Below are 17,253 nucleotides of genomic sequence, written 5' to 3'. Positions count from 1 at the left end.
GAATTTGAATTCCAATTAAAAAGGTAAAATAGGATAAAACTTACTTCGCTTCACATACGGTGAGTTTCATGGTGTTGCATTCACGCTCCGTGTAAAAACATTATTTGACCTATTTGTGCGGGACACCGCGGTGTTTTTGAAGCAAAAGCAATAATCAAAAAAAGATTCAAATGGAAAACCAACATTAAAACACACAGACACAAATAATCGCATGTATAGGAAGACAATGCGCAAATACACACGCGAGTCTGTATGAGTCTCCACATGAAGTGAACTCTTAAATTTAAATTGGTTTATGTTTTTGTTGTGACATTAAACATAGGCAGTAACGTGTTGTATAAACTACTGTATACGTTTTATGTATTTCCTTCACAGTTCACTGGGATGAAGAGGGGGGACAACAAAAAACTCCCACATTTGTAACGTTACGTGAAGGCCTCTTGTCGTTGCCATGGATACAGCCAGAGCGGCGACGCTGTCGGATTCTTAATCACAGCAGCAGGTAAACTGACTAATCCGGTCAGAGGAGCCGGTTTGTCTCACACAGAGACAGGCGATGCAAGACGCGCGAGTTTACGTACATCCGGTTTTCAAAATAAAGCATTAACATAAAACGTGAAGCGTTGAGATAAGATTGGTGGTGAGGGAAAGATTGAAAGAGTGAGGGGTAATTTTAAAAAAGGCAAATAGAAAGTGAAAAGGAGGGAGAAAAAAAAGGGAAAAAAAGATTAAAAATACCCAGTGAAAATTGCTTGGATTTTGCTCATTTGACATACACTTTATCATCGATCTTTCATTTATTGCAAGAAAACATAGCTTATATTTGAGTCCAGGAAAATGTACACATCAAAACAGGGGTGTCCAACTCAAATGATGTTTTTTAGCCACAGAGCATGTAATCTGGCCAGTAGGGGGCCAGTCAAGAATAAAAAAGCAACTATTAATTGATGATGCAAAATGACACCTAAAAACATACATAAATATCTCTATTATCTCTATTTAATCATATTTAATTAATGATCCTGACAAAGTTGAGTTCAGAGGCACAATCACTGTGGTTTTCAAGGTATTCTAACACAATGTTGTGTACTAATACTACTAATAATAATGATGTTCATGCAAATGCTGTGGCCTTGTAAACACAAACTCACTTTATTTAGAAATATCGACCTTAAATCTTGCCTGACTAATAGATGATGCAACTTGACCCAAATAATCTGGGATTCATCGCTTTTGTTTGCTTTACTGTGACACAGTTTACCAGTTAAAAGTTAAAACTATACTATTACTATTATTATTATTGTTATTATTATTATAATTATGATTATTATTTTTATTGTTATTATTATTATTATCATTATTATTATTATTTCTAAATCCCATGATGTATAAAGAGTGGAAAGGTTGACTACATATATGAGTTCTCAAAATCATGGCAAAAACTATTCCACTGAATCCTGGAAGACAACAGTTAATGAGTAACTACAGGGTCTTAATGTACAGTTGAAGGACATGTAGAGTGATTCCCGACACAAAACATTTTCCAGGGAAAACCTAATGGAAAATGAAAAGGTCATAATAGTTTGGGTTAGTTTTAGTGTTTTAGTGTGAGGAACTATATTGTAAAGGAAAACCAACCAAACCGTGTAGAGTCGAGCCATACTGGACTGGACCGTGTCGTGCTGGTACCATGAAAACGCCAGTAGGGCCCCATAAAGGCTTGGGCCGAGCCTGGTTATGCCTCGCGTTTCCAGCCGCCAGAGACAGAGGGCGCTCAGGCAACGTATTTGTCAATAAGCGCCTCGGAATACTCCCGGAGAAGAAGTCGGGTGACATGGAAGTGGGCGGGACTTAGGTTCTGAAGGCGAAGAAGCTAGCCGCTAGCCTCCCGGCGCTACAGGCTCTGGTTCTATCTCTAGCCGATCGACATGGTCCAACTAGTGGGTTCCCTCAGGAAAGAGTTGGCGGACTCCCTTTCCACCTGCAAGGTGCTGGTGGTGGGAGCGGGAGGCATTGGCTGCGAGCTGCTGAAGAACCTTGTCCTCACCGGCTTCAAAAACATCGAAGTGGTCCGTCACATTCATGTTTGTGTGTATGTGTGTGTGTGTGTGTGTGTGTGTTAGCTCGCTGGCTATCATGCCAGGTCTTTGTGCTGCTCTCTCACTGCAGACTCGCACTGAATTCCCGAGCCGTGGCTTTGATATAAGTAAAACACCAGAATCGGCAGGATTTAGCTGCACCTCCGTCCCTTGAGAATGCAGTTTAGTGGACAGACGCGGGTATTATACAGTAAAAAAAAAACACAACAGGAACACTAACTGTTAGCTGTAGCATTTGGCGCCATTAACACAGCTAAGTTAGCTCAACTTCTTTGTAATGTGACGGCCGGTGTGATGGCTACGTGCCATCACAGACACAATTTACACACATTATTATTATTAAGTTATATATTATACATATTACTGAATATAATGATGACTTTTTATGGACCCCACCAATTATACTCAAACTAAAGTGTAGAATAACATACATACCAGTTTACATGTATTTACTATTTTCTATTATTTCACTTATAAATAGCATGGACAAATAAACAGCCTGATAAAGCATATTTAACCAGGGGAAACACATTGAGATCAGTGCCCCACATTAATAATACTAATGTTATGTTTATTTATGGCTACATCTGTTCAACTCTAACCAGCTGTGGCTTGTTTCACTAATAAGAGACGTCTATAACCTCCTGTGGAGCTCTGAGCCTTGTCATGTTTGGAAAACAGTTTTACTCAACTTGTGGACAAAAACATTCACCCTGCAGTAACGTTTTTTAAAAGAAGCCCAGTTCCAAACCTGCGCTACAAGTACTTAAAGGGGTCACTAGAACATTTCGTGACTGAGTAATACCCACCACCATTTCTTTATTTGTCGATTATGTGCAGGGTGAATGTATGACAGATTTAATCATCAGTGTCAAAATGACACAGTTACAAAGATAGCAAGAAGTATTTATAGTTGCAAATGATGCAACTAGCCAGCAAGAACAAAACGTTTAAACATGCCAACAACCGACAATGATATGACAATTACATTTAAATCATTACAAGCAGCAAGTATTGAACACTGTAAAATCTTAAAGGGGAACGAAAGAAAATGAGCTATACTTGTGGTTTTTCTGAAGTTTTATTTACTATAAAGGGCTGAGAGGAGATGAGAGGAGGAGCTTTGAGAGGGAGAATGAGAATTAAAGAGAACTTCAAACTGTGAAGGGCAGTATTAAATCTCTGCTGTCTGCAGAAAGCATACATGAATTATAACTCAATCTCTTTTCATTTTTGACAGATTGACTTGGACACAATTGATGTCAGCAACCTGAATCGTCAGTTCCTCTTTCAGAAGAAGCATGTTGGCAAGTCTAAAGCACAGGTATGTAAACAGGAACCTGGAGTAGATCTTATTCAAGCAGCCCTTCTTATGTAAACACAGTAAATCTCCTTCTGTGTGTTGTCTAGGGCTGCAACTGATTCTTTTTTATCAGTGAATAATCTTTCAATCACTTTCCTGACTAACTGTTTAGTTGTGTGGTCCATACAATGTCAAAAATGGTTGAAAATTGTTGATCTGTGTTTGTCAAACCTTGAAATGATGATTATTTGATCGCAAATTTAATGGTTGTCTTTGTTATATGGAGCAAAGAAAACTGGAGCAAAGTATATTGCTATATTACTAGCGCAGATATGTGTATTTCTGCCTCAGTGACTGACTTTGAATGTTTGCTGTTTTGCAGGTGGCAAAGGACAGTGCCTTGCAATTCTGTCCTAGTGCAAATATCACTGCCTACCATGACAGCGTCATGAAGTGAGCTGCTTTCTGTCTTTCTTGTCCGTCTCACACATACAGTATATAATAACACTTGAATCACTTTTGACACGGAATCTCTCTCTCTTTTTTTTTTTTTTATTAACAGCGCTGACTACAATGTAGAGTTCTTCAGAAAGTTCATGCTGGTGATGAACGCTCTGGATAACAGAGGTAATCACGTGCAACCTTCGGCATTGTTTTTGGTTTAATTGTCAACACGTTTAACGGTGAGGAATTAAAATCACATTTTCGTCTCCATAGCGGCCCGCAATCATGTGAACAGGATGTGTTTGGCGGCTGATATCCCTCTGATAGAGAGTGGCACTGCGGGTTACCTGGGACAAGTCACAGTCATCAAAAAGGTAGGACATGCACATCTTGGGCTACATTATGGCAGAGCAATAAAACATTAATTAAACGTTTTCTCTTATCCTTTCTTGTTCCCTTTTTCCCCCCTGTCCTGTCCACACTCTCTTCCTTTGCCAGGGACTGACTGAGTGCTACGAGTGCCAACCTAAGCCTACCCAGAAGACCTTCCCAGGCTGCACCATCAGAAACACTCCATCCGAGCCCATACACTGCATCGTCTGGGCCAAGTATCTCTTCAAGTAAGTTCTGGCATCCTTCAAGTGATATAGAAAATGTGTGGTTGAGCTGCAAAGAGATTAAAATGTGAGAAAGCTGCATTAGTTCACCTACCGTTGTCTGTCTTTTCTTTAACTTAGTCAGCTGTTTGGAGAAGAGGATGCAGATCAAGAGGTGTCACCGGACACAGCAGACCCAGAGGCCACATGTGAGTCACAGCGCAGTATTGCATTACATTCACATTTTGTTCCTCAGTCACTTATTTTCCTTCCATTTGTGACAGAAATGGTCAGATAGTGATAATGGTAGATATATGCAAGTGTGTGAAACTGTGTGACTTGCACACAGGGAACCCAGAGGACACAGCAGCTCGTGCCACAGCCTCAGAAAAGGATGGAGACATCAAGCGCGTCTCCACCAAGGAGTGGGCCCGTTCCACTGGCTACGACCCCGTCAAACTCTTCAACAAGGTAACAATCAGAAAAATCACAAGACATTGTTAAAGATTTTACTGGTATAAAAAATTTTGACTCTTCACGTCCTGATGGACGGAGCACGGGTTCTTACAGGTGCTTGAAATCATTGAAAGTGCTTGAATTTTGGAATAAAAAGACTCAAACTGCAACTAACCATGAAATATCAGCAAATATTAATCATGGTTTCCCAAATCTGGAAATGATGATATTCTCATATTACATATCTTGTTCTCAAACCATAAGTATTACAATCACATATTCTGCTGAAGATGCTGAAAAATCAAAAAGGTTGTTAGTTATGTTAATGATTAAAGAGAATGTAAAGTAAAGAAATAAAGATTTAAGTCGATTAATCTTTGAAGCCATAGCTAAAGCATTTGAAAATAATCTTTCACAACAAATAGCTATCTGACTTGAGTTGTTTACTGATTCGATGGAAAAATTAAAATCATTTGTAAAATGAAAACTGCTCTCACTTTTTCTGTAAGTTGAATTTCAAATGGCAAACGTAAAACAAACGTGATTTTCTTTAAATTTCCTATCCCCATGTTACAAAATGCAAATGTGGCTGTTCATAGCATGTCTTATAACGTGATTTAAAAAGTAAAAAAAAAACAAGTGAGTATGGACTCTTATGTACTTCTATAAACATCTAATGAAAGTGCTTGAATTTGACCATAGAAAACTCACAGCCCTGAATCATGGAGACATTTTAGTGTGTTGCCACCACAAACTTTGTTTATCATTGTCTTTTCTCTGCAGCTTTTCAAGGATGATATCATGTACCTGTTGACCATGGACAAGCTGTGGAAGAAGAGGAAAGCTCCTACTCCTCTGGACTGGCACAAGCTGGAGGACAAGCGTATGTGTGAATATTTGTGTCATTGATTGAAAACATTGACTAGTTGTAGAGTGTATGTCTTTCTCTTGGCGCTGTGCATTTGTCAGGATCTTTATCTGTATCTCTGTTTGGCTCAGTGCGTCCTCAGGATGACACTCCAGTTTCAGGGCTGAAGGACCAGCAGGTTCTGGGTGTGTGGGGTTACTGCCAGCTGTTCCAGCACAGCGTGGAGACTCTCCGCTCCCAGCTGCAGGAGAAGGGAGACGGTGCTGAGCTCGTCTGGGACAAGGTAAGGGACGGAACTTGAAATTTTCTACATCATGGATCAAAGCTGCTTTTAAACCCTATAGAAGAAGGCAAAGAATGTACCTTTTGGTGTGACTCGTGTCTTCACACTGTGTCCTCTTGTCGTCAGGACGACCCCCCAGCGATGGACTTTGTTACAGCTGCGTCAAACCTTCGTATGCACATCTTCAGCATGAACATGAAGAGCCGCTTTGATGTTAAATGTAAGTTTTGTCAATGTTTTTTAAACTAGAAATCAGTTTCAGTGCAAACCTAGTGTATTCTTTATTTTGTAAAGAATATTACACATGACTGAGAATTAGACGGATCCTAGTGGGTCACGTAAATGTAAATGATTTATTTGTTTCAGCCATGGCAGGAAACATCATCCCTGCTATAGCCACAACCAACGCCGTCATTGCTGGGCTCATCGTGCTGGAGGGGCTCAAGATCCTGTCAGGGGAACTAGAATCCTGTCGCACGGTCAGTTCAGCTTCCTTCGCGTTATTTCTGTGAAAAAACTTTCAGCATAATCAAGTGATTAGAGAGAGAACGACAACAAATGTTATTTTGTGGCATCTGTCACTAAAATGTGCTTCTGTTTGTACTGATGTTTTTTTTTTTTTGTAATTGTAAAAACTTTTTGTCTTTTTGTCTCGTCTCAGATCTTCCTGAACAAGTGTCCCAACCTCAGGAAGAAGCTGCTGGTCCCATGTGTCCTGGATCCTCCGAAGGCCAACTGCTACGTCTGTGCCAGCAAACCAGAGGTCACAGTCAAACTGAACGTCCACAAAACCATGGTCCTCTCTCTGCAGGACAGGGTGAGCTGTGTGTGTGTGTGTGTGTGTGTGTGTGTGTGTGTGTTTGACTTCAGCCTATTCTGGACAAATCTATTGACCCATTTGTGTTTTTTCACCCTACGCCAGAACAAATAACAGAGCTGTACAACCTATCAAAGAGTATATTAAGAGTATAAAAAGAAGAACTGTGTCATAAGTAAAAATGTACAATATCAGGGTTTTTTTCTAGAAAAAGGGAGAATGAGGGCCACACTGCGTTAGACATTAAAGGGGACATATTACGCAAAATCAACTTTTTAACCATTTTAATACTTATATTTGGGACTCTGGAGGCCCTACCAGTCACCAAAGTGTGGAAAAAGAAAACTCCGTCATGTTTTCGTGGTTCCCCTTAGTGTAAGTATAGGCGATAAAACACTCGATGTTGAATTCCCTGCGCTTATGACGTCATAATGCGCATTTCACCGCGAATGTTACCGCCCCACCAGTAAGTTTACTTCGAGAGCTCCACCTTAGCTCCACCTTGTCCCTGCGAGAGTGCAGGCGAGGGAGGAAGAGCGGTATTATGTCAACGCGGAGGGACAAGTGTGCTGTTGGTGGCTGCACAGTGGAGCACAGTGTTTTACACAAACTTCCACAGAGGATTTGATATATGAAGCTAATGTGCCGGATAAAGTCAGCAAACGTGTGTTCGTGTGTTCGCACTAGACTGCGGCCAGCGGTCGCCGTATTTAGTCAGGGGACGTATTTCACCGACGTACAAACACACACACGTTGTTAAGAAAAGGTCACATAGATCTCATAACTGACCATTCTGACACGTCCTAATTAAAAATATTTGTTCAGTACGTCCTCCATGACCGGAGCACAGACTCAGTCTGATACAATCACATATACAGCGGCGAGCGGCAGTTTATGCCGCTCGCCACTGGCGATCAGCGGTGCTGCACTCTCTGTGCAGAGGTGCTGCACTCTCTGTGCAGAGGTGCTGCACTCTCTGTGAAAATCAGCTGATCGCCACCGCTGATCGCCAGCGGCGAGCCGCCTAAACGGCCGCTGTATGCGACTGATCGCCAGCTCCGGTGCAGACCGGTGACTATGCTCCGGAGACCTCGCCACCACGGCACCGCTGATCGCCACCGCGGCACCGCTGATCGCCAGCGGCGAGCCGCCTAAACGGCCGCTGTATGCAACTGATCGCCAGCTCCGGTGCAGACCGGTGACTATGCTCCGGAGCTGGCGATCAGTCGCATACAGCGGCCGTTTAGGCAGCTCGCCGCTCGCCGCTGGCGATCAGCGGTGCCGCGGTGGCGATCAGCGGTGCCGCGGTGGCGATCAGCGGTGCCGCGGTGCCGAGGTCTCCGGAGCATAGTCACCGGTCTGATACAGTAACATACAGCGCCAGCTTATGCAGCTCGCCGCGCGCCGCTGGCGATCAGTGGTGCTGTTCCTAAGTGTTTTTAACTGATTAACAGTTCGGCACTGTTCGGCTCGATCCTTATGTAGAACGTCTCTTCCTGTGACGGCACTCTGGCTGTTTTCTGCGCACGCTGCCATGTTGATATTGTCGGAGAACTAGTGGAGGGAGGGGGAGACGAATAGAGCTGTAAAGCGCTGTAAAGAGGACAAATCAGAAACTCCCTGGAAGAAGTGGGTGTGTGTTTGCCTGTGTCTCATTTGCATGTAAAGGGACCATGCACGAAAACCGAGCGTTCTGAAAGGGGCGGGCTTAGCAGGATTATTGAACTGCTATGATGCTTCATCCTTATGGTATTTTGACCAAGGCATGTCACTGACATGTTCATTAGGACACCAGGGAACTATTTTAATGGGGGAAATAGGGTATAATATGTCCCCTTTAATGTTTGTTCTTATATTTTCCCTTTTAAGATGAGAGTAAATAGCAAAGAACACAACATCGGGACTGTGGTGTTTATGTGAATTCAGAGCTGTTTAAGCCCTTTGAGTGTCTGCTTACTACACTTTTGGTATTTATGGAGTCATTCTGCATTTTCTGGCAAACGGTAATAGTGTTTAACTGGCATCAATTTGATATTTTTTAAGAAAAAACAATCATTAAAAGTGCATTTCGGTGAGAGGACGCAGCGCCCCTGTTACCCAGTTAAGAAAAAAATGTGAATGTGCAAAGAAAATACATCGTGACTCTACACAAAGGAGGAAAAGGGAATCGTAAATATGGATACTATCTGATCGCAATATTTGTAGAATTACAATAAATCAGGATCGCAGTGCAAATCCAGTGACACACAGACACATTTGAGCTGCGTATGTTGTCCCAACTCTAGTTTTTGATACTGTTTTTTTTTTATATATATACTTTTTTGACCGTCACCTTGTTTATTTGTTTTATGATTTAATGTTGTTATTTGTTTTCCCCTGTGCTCAGATCCTGAAGGAAAGGTTCGGCATGGTGGCTCCAGACGTTCAGATAGAAGACGGAAAAGGGACAATCCTCATCTCCTCAGAGGAAGGAGAGACAGAAGGTGAGGACAACTGGGGGGGAAACTGTTAAAAAAGAAAATGAAAGCATGAAAAAGCACTTTGAGTCTTTACTTGGACAGGTGAGGGCGCTCTATCCCCTCTATATTTCAGCTGGTGCACTGGTGCACTGACCTGTGTTAATTGTGTTGTAATTTCATACGTTAAAGCCTATTTAAGTGTATTAAGTTTGCAAATTATCGTACTGGAGTCAGAAGTAGGTTTGTTTTGACTTTTGAAACAAAAAAAAAATCATCTTTTAAGATTGACGACTGGTTTGTAGACGAAACAACACATTCGAGGATATCATCATATCATCAATATCATTTTCATTGGACCAAACAAGTACGCGATTAATAGCTCAAATAATAGACGTCGTTAGTTGCAGCCCTGGTGAATAAAGAGTAAGTGTTTTGGAATAAATGAACATAAGTGTACTGTAAGTCTAATTTTCCTCCCGCCTTCACAGACAACAACAGCAAATTCCTCTCAGACTTTGGGATCCGTAACGGCAGCCGCCTGCAAGTCGACGACTTCCTGCAAGACTACACGCTCCTCGTCAACGTCCTGCACACGTATGTCGCTCTACTCGTGCGTTTAGTTTTCATGGTGCTGCCCCAGGGAGCGAACCATAAATAAAATGCTGAATGTTGTTGTTTTTGTTGCATTTGTTGACAGTGAGGAACTTGAGCGGGATGTGGAATTCGAGGTAGTTGGTGAAGCTCCAGACAAACCTCCGCCACCGCCACCGCCGCAGACTAACCAGGAAGAGGGAAACAGCATCACCAATGGCAACAAGGACACCGCCCAGCCGTCCACCTCCTCTAAAGGTCAGCACAGCTGTTTATCTGTTATCTAAAGTGAGGTCTAGATTCCTTGCCATCATGTTAACGTCATGAAAACACGGTTCTAGACAACAATTATTCTCATAATCGATTCATCTGTTGATTATTTTCTCCGTTAATTGAGTACTTTTTTGGTTTAAAAAAAAAAAAAAAAGGGTTTGAGGTTCCCAAACGTCGAAAACACAATACACCGGATTAGAGAGAGAGAGAGAGACTTCACTGTGAATTATTCGTTTCTAACACTTAAACACTAAGAGCAGCGCACTCGTTCCTCGTTTGTGTAAATTACACTCACTCAGCTCTGTGACTTGCAGTGATATTTCTGCTTGGCTGTGATGCATTCAATGACGCTCGTAAAATCCGCTCACTGAATTTGTGCACACGTATGCATTGCCCCATCTCTGATATTGGTAGGGACAATATGGTTTTCTCCAAATATTCTGCACTTGGTGTACAATTTGACTACATTCATAGGAGCTACGACTCCCATTGGCTCCCACATAATTTGCATATGCGACGTTAGAAGGACAAATGTCTTCAATTGAGTATTTTAATAATTAAAACAAGATTTTTTTTAGCTACTTAAATGTAAATGATTTCTGGTCACACACGTGAGTGTCTTGCATGTAGACTTGCGCAGTGTTTCCCAACCCTGGTCCTCAGGGAACACACCTGATTCAGATGAACAGCTCGTTACCAGGCTTCTGCAGAGCTTGTTGACGAGCTGACCCTCTGAATCTAAAACATGCAGGGCAGTGTTCCCTGAGGACCAGGGTTGGGAAACACTGGACTAGCGGAACCGATAATCGTACCCACACCCTTCCAGTTAAAAGCATTACCACTGAGCTACTGTCGCAGCGATGCACATTAGATGTAGAAAAAGAATAAGTTGGAGAATTTTGTTCATAGCACAGCAGCATCTCTTTATGTGAATTTAAAAATGTACAACGATATTCTGTTAAAATACACATTGAAGGTGCTTGAACTCGATGTCAGAAAGACCTGCAAATGAAACCCGAGTGTGAACCGTGTTCTCCTGTGTCTTTCAGGTCAATCAGAGGACGATGACCTCATGATCGTGGACTCTGACGACGAGGAGGAGGAGGAGGAGGAGAAGAAGGTTGTGTCCTCCAGCTCTGTAGCGGCGGGCAGCAGCAGCGCCACCAAGAGGAAGCACCCGGACCCAGAGAGTGGAGAGAGCTCCACCAAGCGCCCCCGCACGGCGCAGTCAAGCGCAGCCGCCGCCAACGATGACGACGACGACGACGACGACGACATCATCACTCTGGACTAAACCCGTCCTCCTTGGTCTCCAGAAGGACTGAGAACTCTTTAAAAGTGTCATTTTTTTTTGACTTGAGACAGACAGTAGGCCGAAATAAAACACCTCTTTTATGAAGAACAATTTACTGCCCAACTTTATCTTTCGCGCCCTCCCCCCCAACTCTGTCTGTACTTTGATCGCCCCCCTCCTCCCTCCACATGACGCTGTATATAGATTCTCCACTTAAAAACAGTTTGTTTTGTTGTTTTTCAAAAGTACACGCACGCAAACCTCTTTTTTTGTTATTTTTATTCATTCCTTGTCCCTATATGATGGTTAAAAACAAAAAAATCAAGTGCTTTTTTTTGTATTTTTTTTATAAATGTACTGTATTTCTCATGCTACACAAGTCAGGGTGTTTTTGTGTGCTTTGTGGTCAGGTTACAAACCATTTGAAACCAAAATAATGTTGTGGATGACGACAGTAAAAGAGAGGTTGACCTTGGAGTGTGCAGTTGTGTAGGTTCTGTTAGTTAATGGGTAGGTAAAGCACAGAGGCACAGCCGGGGCAACTTTCTTTAGCCACATGGTGATTTTTGGGATTGTGAGTTTGCTACCTCTTTTCTAGAACTGACGACGTTGTGGCTAAGGACGAGCGACTGTGCCCTCCATAACACCACTGCAGTGAGGCATCGGCTCTTAGATATTTAAAAAAATAAAATAAGAAGTTCTTCAAACAGCCATAGAGCAGCAGCAGCAGCACAGTGGAGCAAACACGGCTCCCTGTGAACCTGCAACCTTCACAGGCTCCGACTAAGCACAAGCAGCTTAGATCCAGACCGCTATAGTCGCTGTGTTAATGTTTCCACATAAGTGGATTTTTTTATCGGTTTAAATACTTAATGTGCAGAACAGGTGGTAGATTGATTTGTGATGGAGATGGAGTAGATGAAGTCGGTCATGTGTTGTACTGTAGAGGTGAAACTTGGACGCTGGTGGTGGATCCTGCTCTTATATATTTAACACACACAGACAGTCACAGGTGAGCAGCTGCTCCAGTCCAACCTCTGTCGGTGTCCATGATTTCATATTTCATTGTGATATGACTTGTTCTTTGAAGGCTGCAAGGAGCCGTTTTGGACCAATTTGATGAAGACAATAAATTTGACCATGCAGAAGTTCCTTTGTCTTTGTCTTGTCCATCGGTGCTCGTGAACATATCTATATATAAGTGAGGAATGAACTGGTCCCATACTAACAGAAATCCCCAGATTAGTTTAGGGCTGCAACTAACTATTATTTGTTTTCATAATCGATTACTTGTTCGGTAAGTGAAATATCAGAAGATCTTGGAAAAATGTTTTGTGCACAAACCAAAATGATTCAATTTTAATAATTTATTTGTTAAGTGGAACAAAGAAGAGCTGAAACGTTTTGATTATGTTTCTGTAATGTTTAATGCAAGTATTTGGACGCTCTTTAACTGAAATTACATTTTTAATGCTAAAATACAATTATTGTTATCCATGAGCGTTCAAATTGACTGTTTTATAAAAAAAACTGTAAAAGAAATAGTAAAGCACGTTATTATTTCTTGATTAAGATGTCAAATTATAGTTATTTACTACAAACTTATGCTTGATTAATTCCTGACTTCTCAGAGGAGAAGCCCAGTGTGCATTTATTATTTGCCAAATAAAGAACAATGACACTTTTAGCTTTAAACAGATATAAATGTGAATGTATTTTTTGACTTGTCTAAGTATTTATGGAGTTTAATCCTTATTTATTAGTTCATTGTTGATTTGGAGTCATGTCCCAGCTTCTAATTGGACAACTATCTGTGTCCGTTAAGAGACTATAATTGAGGCTGTGGAGAGAGTGTGTTCGTTTTTTTTGAAACCCACGCTTTTCTTATTCGATTTCTTGAAGTTTTACGTTTTGTTTTCGTACGTAGCGTTTCGAACGTAGCTTTCATATAGTAAAGCTATGTTCCTCAACTCTACAGCTAATTTGTGACGAAATTGACCGAGCCACGTTAGCATTTAGTCAAAAACTAATGTCAAACCTGCACTTTACACAGATTAAAAGACGCACGGGGACTTTCATTGCTGTCAGAATTAAGAAAAAAAGTGAGTATTACGTGTATTAATTTCTTTTTTTTTCCTGGTCCACATGGGGAAAAAAAAGTATCTCCCCGTCGGGGAATTGAACCCCGGTCTCCCGCACGGGGGGACAGCACTTATCATACTGTAGCATGCAGTTTTGTCATGACTTCACCACTTACATATAGTATTTTCTTGACAGTGGTGAATCATTATCATTCAAAAAAAAAGATAATTTTCACATTATAAACGATATATGTGCCATGTAAGCATTAATGATAAGTTTGACCGTACAAGTTACGTCTCGCGGACACACACACACACACACACACAGAGAAACACACACACAGACTTAAACGAAAATATTAAAAACATATAGAGTATTTACGCGTGATACCGACACAAAAAACGAAGGTTTCTTACATACATTTAACCGACATAAAAAACGAAGGTTTATCACATACATTTCTGAAAAGTTGCGCGTCTCGTACGAGATTCAAGCTGTAAATACGTAAATATCTGCACATTATTGATATAGTCCGTCATCAAAACATCTCTTTACTTATTTACTTACGTTTGTTTGTTGGATAAAACCAAGTATTCTGCGATAAATGTCGTGCGCTTCGGATCTCCAGCCTGTCACACTGAATGAAGAAGTGTTTTGCGTGAGGAAGGCGTGTTTACAGTAAGCGGGCGGGCACAACAGCGCCAAAGGTGCGAGTGGCCGGGAGGAACATTACACCCGTAGTGGTTTAGCACTACCATAGAGAATGAATGGGAAACGTTTTAGGGCCGTTTAGCTGAAATTTAGGGCCGTTTAGCTGAAATTTAGGGCCGTTTAGCTGAAATTTAGGGCCGTTTAGCTGAAATTTCCTCGCTCCCCGACATCAAGCATTGGTGGTTCAGTGGTAGAATTCTCGCCTGCCACGCGGGAGGCCCGGGTTCGATTCCCGGCCAATGCAACAATCTTTTTTTTTTTTTCCTTAAGTATCTGGCATTTGACATAGACATTTTTTTTTTTTTTCATTCACATTACCCATAACTTTTATTCGATAATATAGTTTGGATGTAAGGCTTGTAGAAAGAGCTGCACAGCAGACATATAGATTTATAGGTTTAAACTATAGGTTGAGTTCAAGTTTAAAGCCAGTTGGGAGACGTTTGACTCTCTAAACAGATTCCAGGTGGTCTATCGCTTTAAGAATTGGAAAAAGTGTCAGTGTTTCTGCCAATGCAACGATCTTTATTATTTCTTTCCCATATCTGCCATTTATAATATTTACATTATAACCATCTACATTACACACGTCTTTTATTAGATCATATAGTGTGCATGTAAAGTTTGTAACACGATCCAATGAATAAGTGTTTCTTCTTCTTTGATTTGTGCAATTCGCAAAACATACTATTTACGTAATATCAAGTAATATTTATTGAGTTCTGAGTGTTAGGGGAGCGCTGCTCAGTAGTTAGCGTGAAGCTGATTCACCCCATAGTTAACTCACCATGTTTGGAGGTCCCTCTTCCTCTGTGGTCTCTCTGCTAACTTTACCTAACGTTCAGCTAGCAACCTGTGTGTGTGTACAAATACAGATCCACGGTATTAGCAACATGCTAACTCAAAGTTACACACTGTCTGCGTTCATGAATACAAACGGGATAACTGGTGAGTTGTAGACAACGAGGAGACTTGACAATAAACGATAATATGTTGTAAACACTCACAATAAGGTCTGTGTACAAACAAATAATCTCTCATTTCTCATCATTTACCTCTGTCCAGTGACACTTCCGTAGCGGAAACTTCCCAGCATCCTTAGAGCCACAGATAACTAACGAGTAGCTATCGCCATCTCGTGGACACAGCGCAAACAAACAACCGTAATATCGCAATATCAATGAACACAACCTTTTAAAATTGTATTCATCATGCAGTCGTGTTTGACAGTATATCTGGGTCATTGCGTGGCTCGAGGCGTTTAGAGAAAATTTAAAAGACAAATGTGAAATATTAAGTACTTTTACTGTATTCTCTTGGAGTAATCCAGGGTCAAAGTTCACTTTTTGCAGGATTATCTTCCATTTTTGAAGAGGTAGTAGTATTTATTAGCAGTTTAGTTCTACCTCTTGCACTTCATACGCAAGTTATATAACGTATATCGCAGTATACTTTTGGAGTAATCCAGGGTCAAAATTCACAGGGTTAGTACTTCACAAAACGTGTGTATGAAGTACAAGATCATTCAAACTAATAATTATTTTCAAAGAAATAAAACAAGACAAGATAAAATATTATTTTATTCTGTTGCATCGAAGAAATTACCAGTTCAACCTGTTATTCACATTGGAAATAAGATGAACATCTGTGGTTTGTGGACAAAAAAAGACTCAAAGTTCTCGCTCCTTGGTCTAGGTGAAGCCAGGTGGCTTCAGTCAGGGCAGGCCAGACTGGCGAGTGGAGAGACCATACTCTACTCACGACATCCAGATGACTCTGCTCCACACACAGAAGGTGTAGCGTTCATGTTGTCCAAAGGAGCACTGAGGGCTCGTGTATCGTACTGCATTATGGGTTTCCTCACCTCCTCGTTAGTATAGTGGTGAGTATCCCCGCCTGTCACGCGGGAGACCGGGGTTCAATTCCCCGACGGGGAGATACATTTAGCATTTTTTTTTTATTATTTTTTTTCCCCATGTGGACTAAAAAGAGTCACTTTATATGGAGGACGAAACCTGACTTATGTATAAATAAATACAGAAATAAATAAATAAATACAGAAATGTAGAAATAAATACATACATAAATAAATAAATGCATAAATAAATAAATGACTGTGTCTAAACGGAAACACACCGATGTTCTGCACGTCTCCGAATCTCGTTTATTATCAGTTAGATTTAATTTCCTTTCAGTCCTCACTTTCCCTTTTACTCTGGTCTTCAAAATAAGAGCCCTGGCTTCGGCTACAACAACGTCCTGTCCAAACCTATTGACAAGAAGAAGATAGCTTTCAATAATAATACTAATCCAAGTGTAAAGTGACCCTTGTTAGTCCACATGGAAAAAAAAAATTTGCTAAATGTATGAATTGAACCCCGGTCTCCCGCGGAAGGTCACTGTTTTCCTGCCAGGAAAAATGTTGTCTCTCTGCTGCATGATAGCCTGAGAGAAATCAAACAAATATTAGAGGTATAAAACATGTATATCTTTTCAAGTTGTAAAAGGTTGAAAGCACTTGATTAGCCTTTAGGTTGAACACCATCATTTGAAGGTGAGGTGTTTACTCTCATTCATTGATCTGGTGAGGTGTGAAACAACTAGGACTTGAACTCGGGGTGTGAAGTCAGCAGTACAGGATGAAAGGAAAAACAACAAAGAGGAAAGAGGGGTGGGGGGACAGCACTTATCATACTGTAGCATGCAGTTTTGTCATGACTTCACCACTTACATATAGTATTTTCTTGACAGTGGTGAATTATTATCATTCAAAAAAAAGACAATTTTCACATTATAAACGATATATGTGCCATGTAAGCATTAATGATAAGTTTGACCGTACAAGTTACGTCTCGCGGACACACACACACACACACACACACACAGAAACACACACACACAGACTTAAACGAAAATATTAAAAACATATAGAGTATTTACGCGTGATACCGACACAAAAAACGAAGGTTTCTTACAT

At 41.0% G+C, this 17,253-nt stretch overlaps 1 protein-coding gene, 1 long non-coding RNA gene and 2 other non-coding genes across 4 annotated transcripts; 3 read left to right on the top strand and 1 right to left on the bottom strand.

Annotated features, from left to right (window-relative positions):
- Positions 1–1,832: 1,832 nt before the first annotated feature.
- On the top strand, positions 1,833–12,631 carry uba2 (ubiquitin-like modifier activating enzyme 2). Its single transcript, XM_058644857.1, has 17 exons — positions 1,833–2,069; positions 3,340–3,423; positions 3,785–3,855; positions 3,965–4,029; positions 4,120–4,220; positions 4,345–4,466; positions 4,584–4,651; positions 4,792–4,913; positions 5,682–5,781; positions 5,898–6,049; positions 6,176–6,269; positions 6,416–6,528; positions 6,711–6,866; positions 9,253–9,349; positions 9,814–9,919; positions 10,023–10,174; positions 11,239–12,631. Exons 1-17 carry the CDS (start codon positions 1,929–1,931, stop codon positions 11,481–11,483), a joined length of 1,989 nt encoding a protein of 662 aa, XP_058500840.1. The 5' UTR covers positions 1,833–1,928; the 3' UTR covers positions 11,484–12,631.
- On the bottom strand, positions 8,710–15,410 carry LOC131469647 (uncharacterized). The gene is made up of 3 exons (XR_009241823.1): positions 15,332–15,410; positions 15,064–15,129; positions 8,710–9,371 (listed from the first exon to the last, which is right to left on the bottom strand). It is a non-coding gene; the product is annotated as an uncharacterized LOC131469647 (long non-coding RNA).
- trnag-gcc (transfer RNA glycine (anticodon GCC)) lies at positions 14,450–14,520 on the top strand. The gene has a single exon. It is a non-coding gene; the product is annotated as a tRNA-Gly (tRNA).
- Positions 15,411–16,141: 731 nt separating the features above from the next.
- On the top strand, positions 16,142–16,213 carry trnad-guc (transfer RNA aspartic acid (anticodon GUC)). Its single transcript has one exon. It is a non-coding gene; the product is annotated as a tRNA-Asp (tRNA).
- Positions 16,214–17,253: the final 1,040 nt, after the last annotated feature.

Source organism: Solea solea, chromosome 12, assembly GCF_958295425.1.
Source record: "Solea solea chromosome 12, fSolSol10.1, whole genome shotgun sequence".
In the NCBI taxonomy this organism is placed as follows: domain Eukaryota; kingdom Metazoa; phylum Chordata; class Actinopteri; order Pleuronectiformes; family Soleidae; genus Solea; species Solea solea.
Note: the sequence above shows the minus strand (reverse complement) of the source record. Positions and strands in the feature narration are given on the sequence as shown.

What these genes read in the sequence shown, in the direction of transcription:
- uba2 (XM_058644857.1), top strand. Translation starts at nt 1,929, where the DNA reads ATGGTCCAACTAGTGGGTTCCCTCAGGAAAGAGTTGGCGGACTCCCTT. An exon ending in CTCGTCAACGTCCTGCACAC is followed by an intron (nt 9,920 to 10,022) that starts GTATGTCGCTCT and finishes ATTTGTTGACAG; the next exon opens with TGAGGAACTTGAGCGGGATG. An exon ending in GCCGTCCACCTCCTCTAAAG is followed by an intron (nt 10,175 to 11,238) that starts GTCAGCACAGCT and finishes TGTGTCTTTCAG; the next exon opens with GTCAATCAGAGGACGATGAC.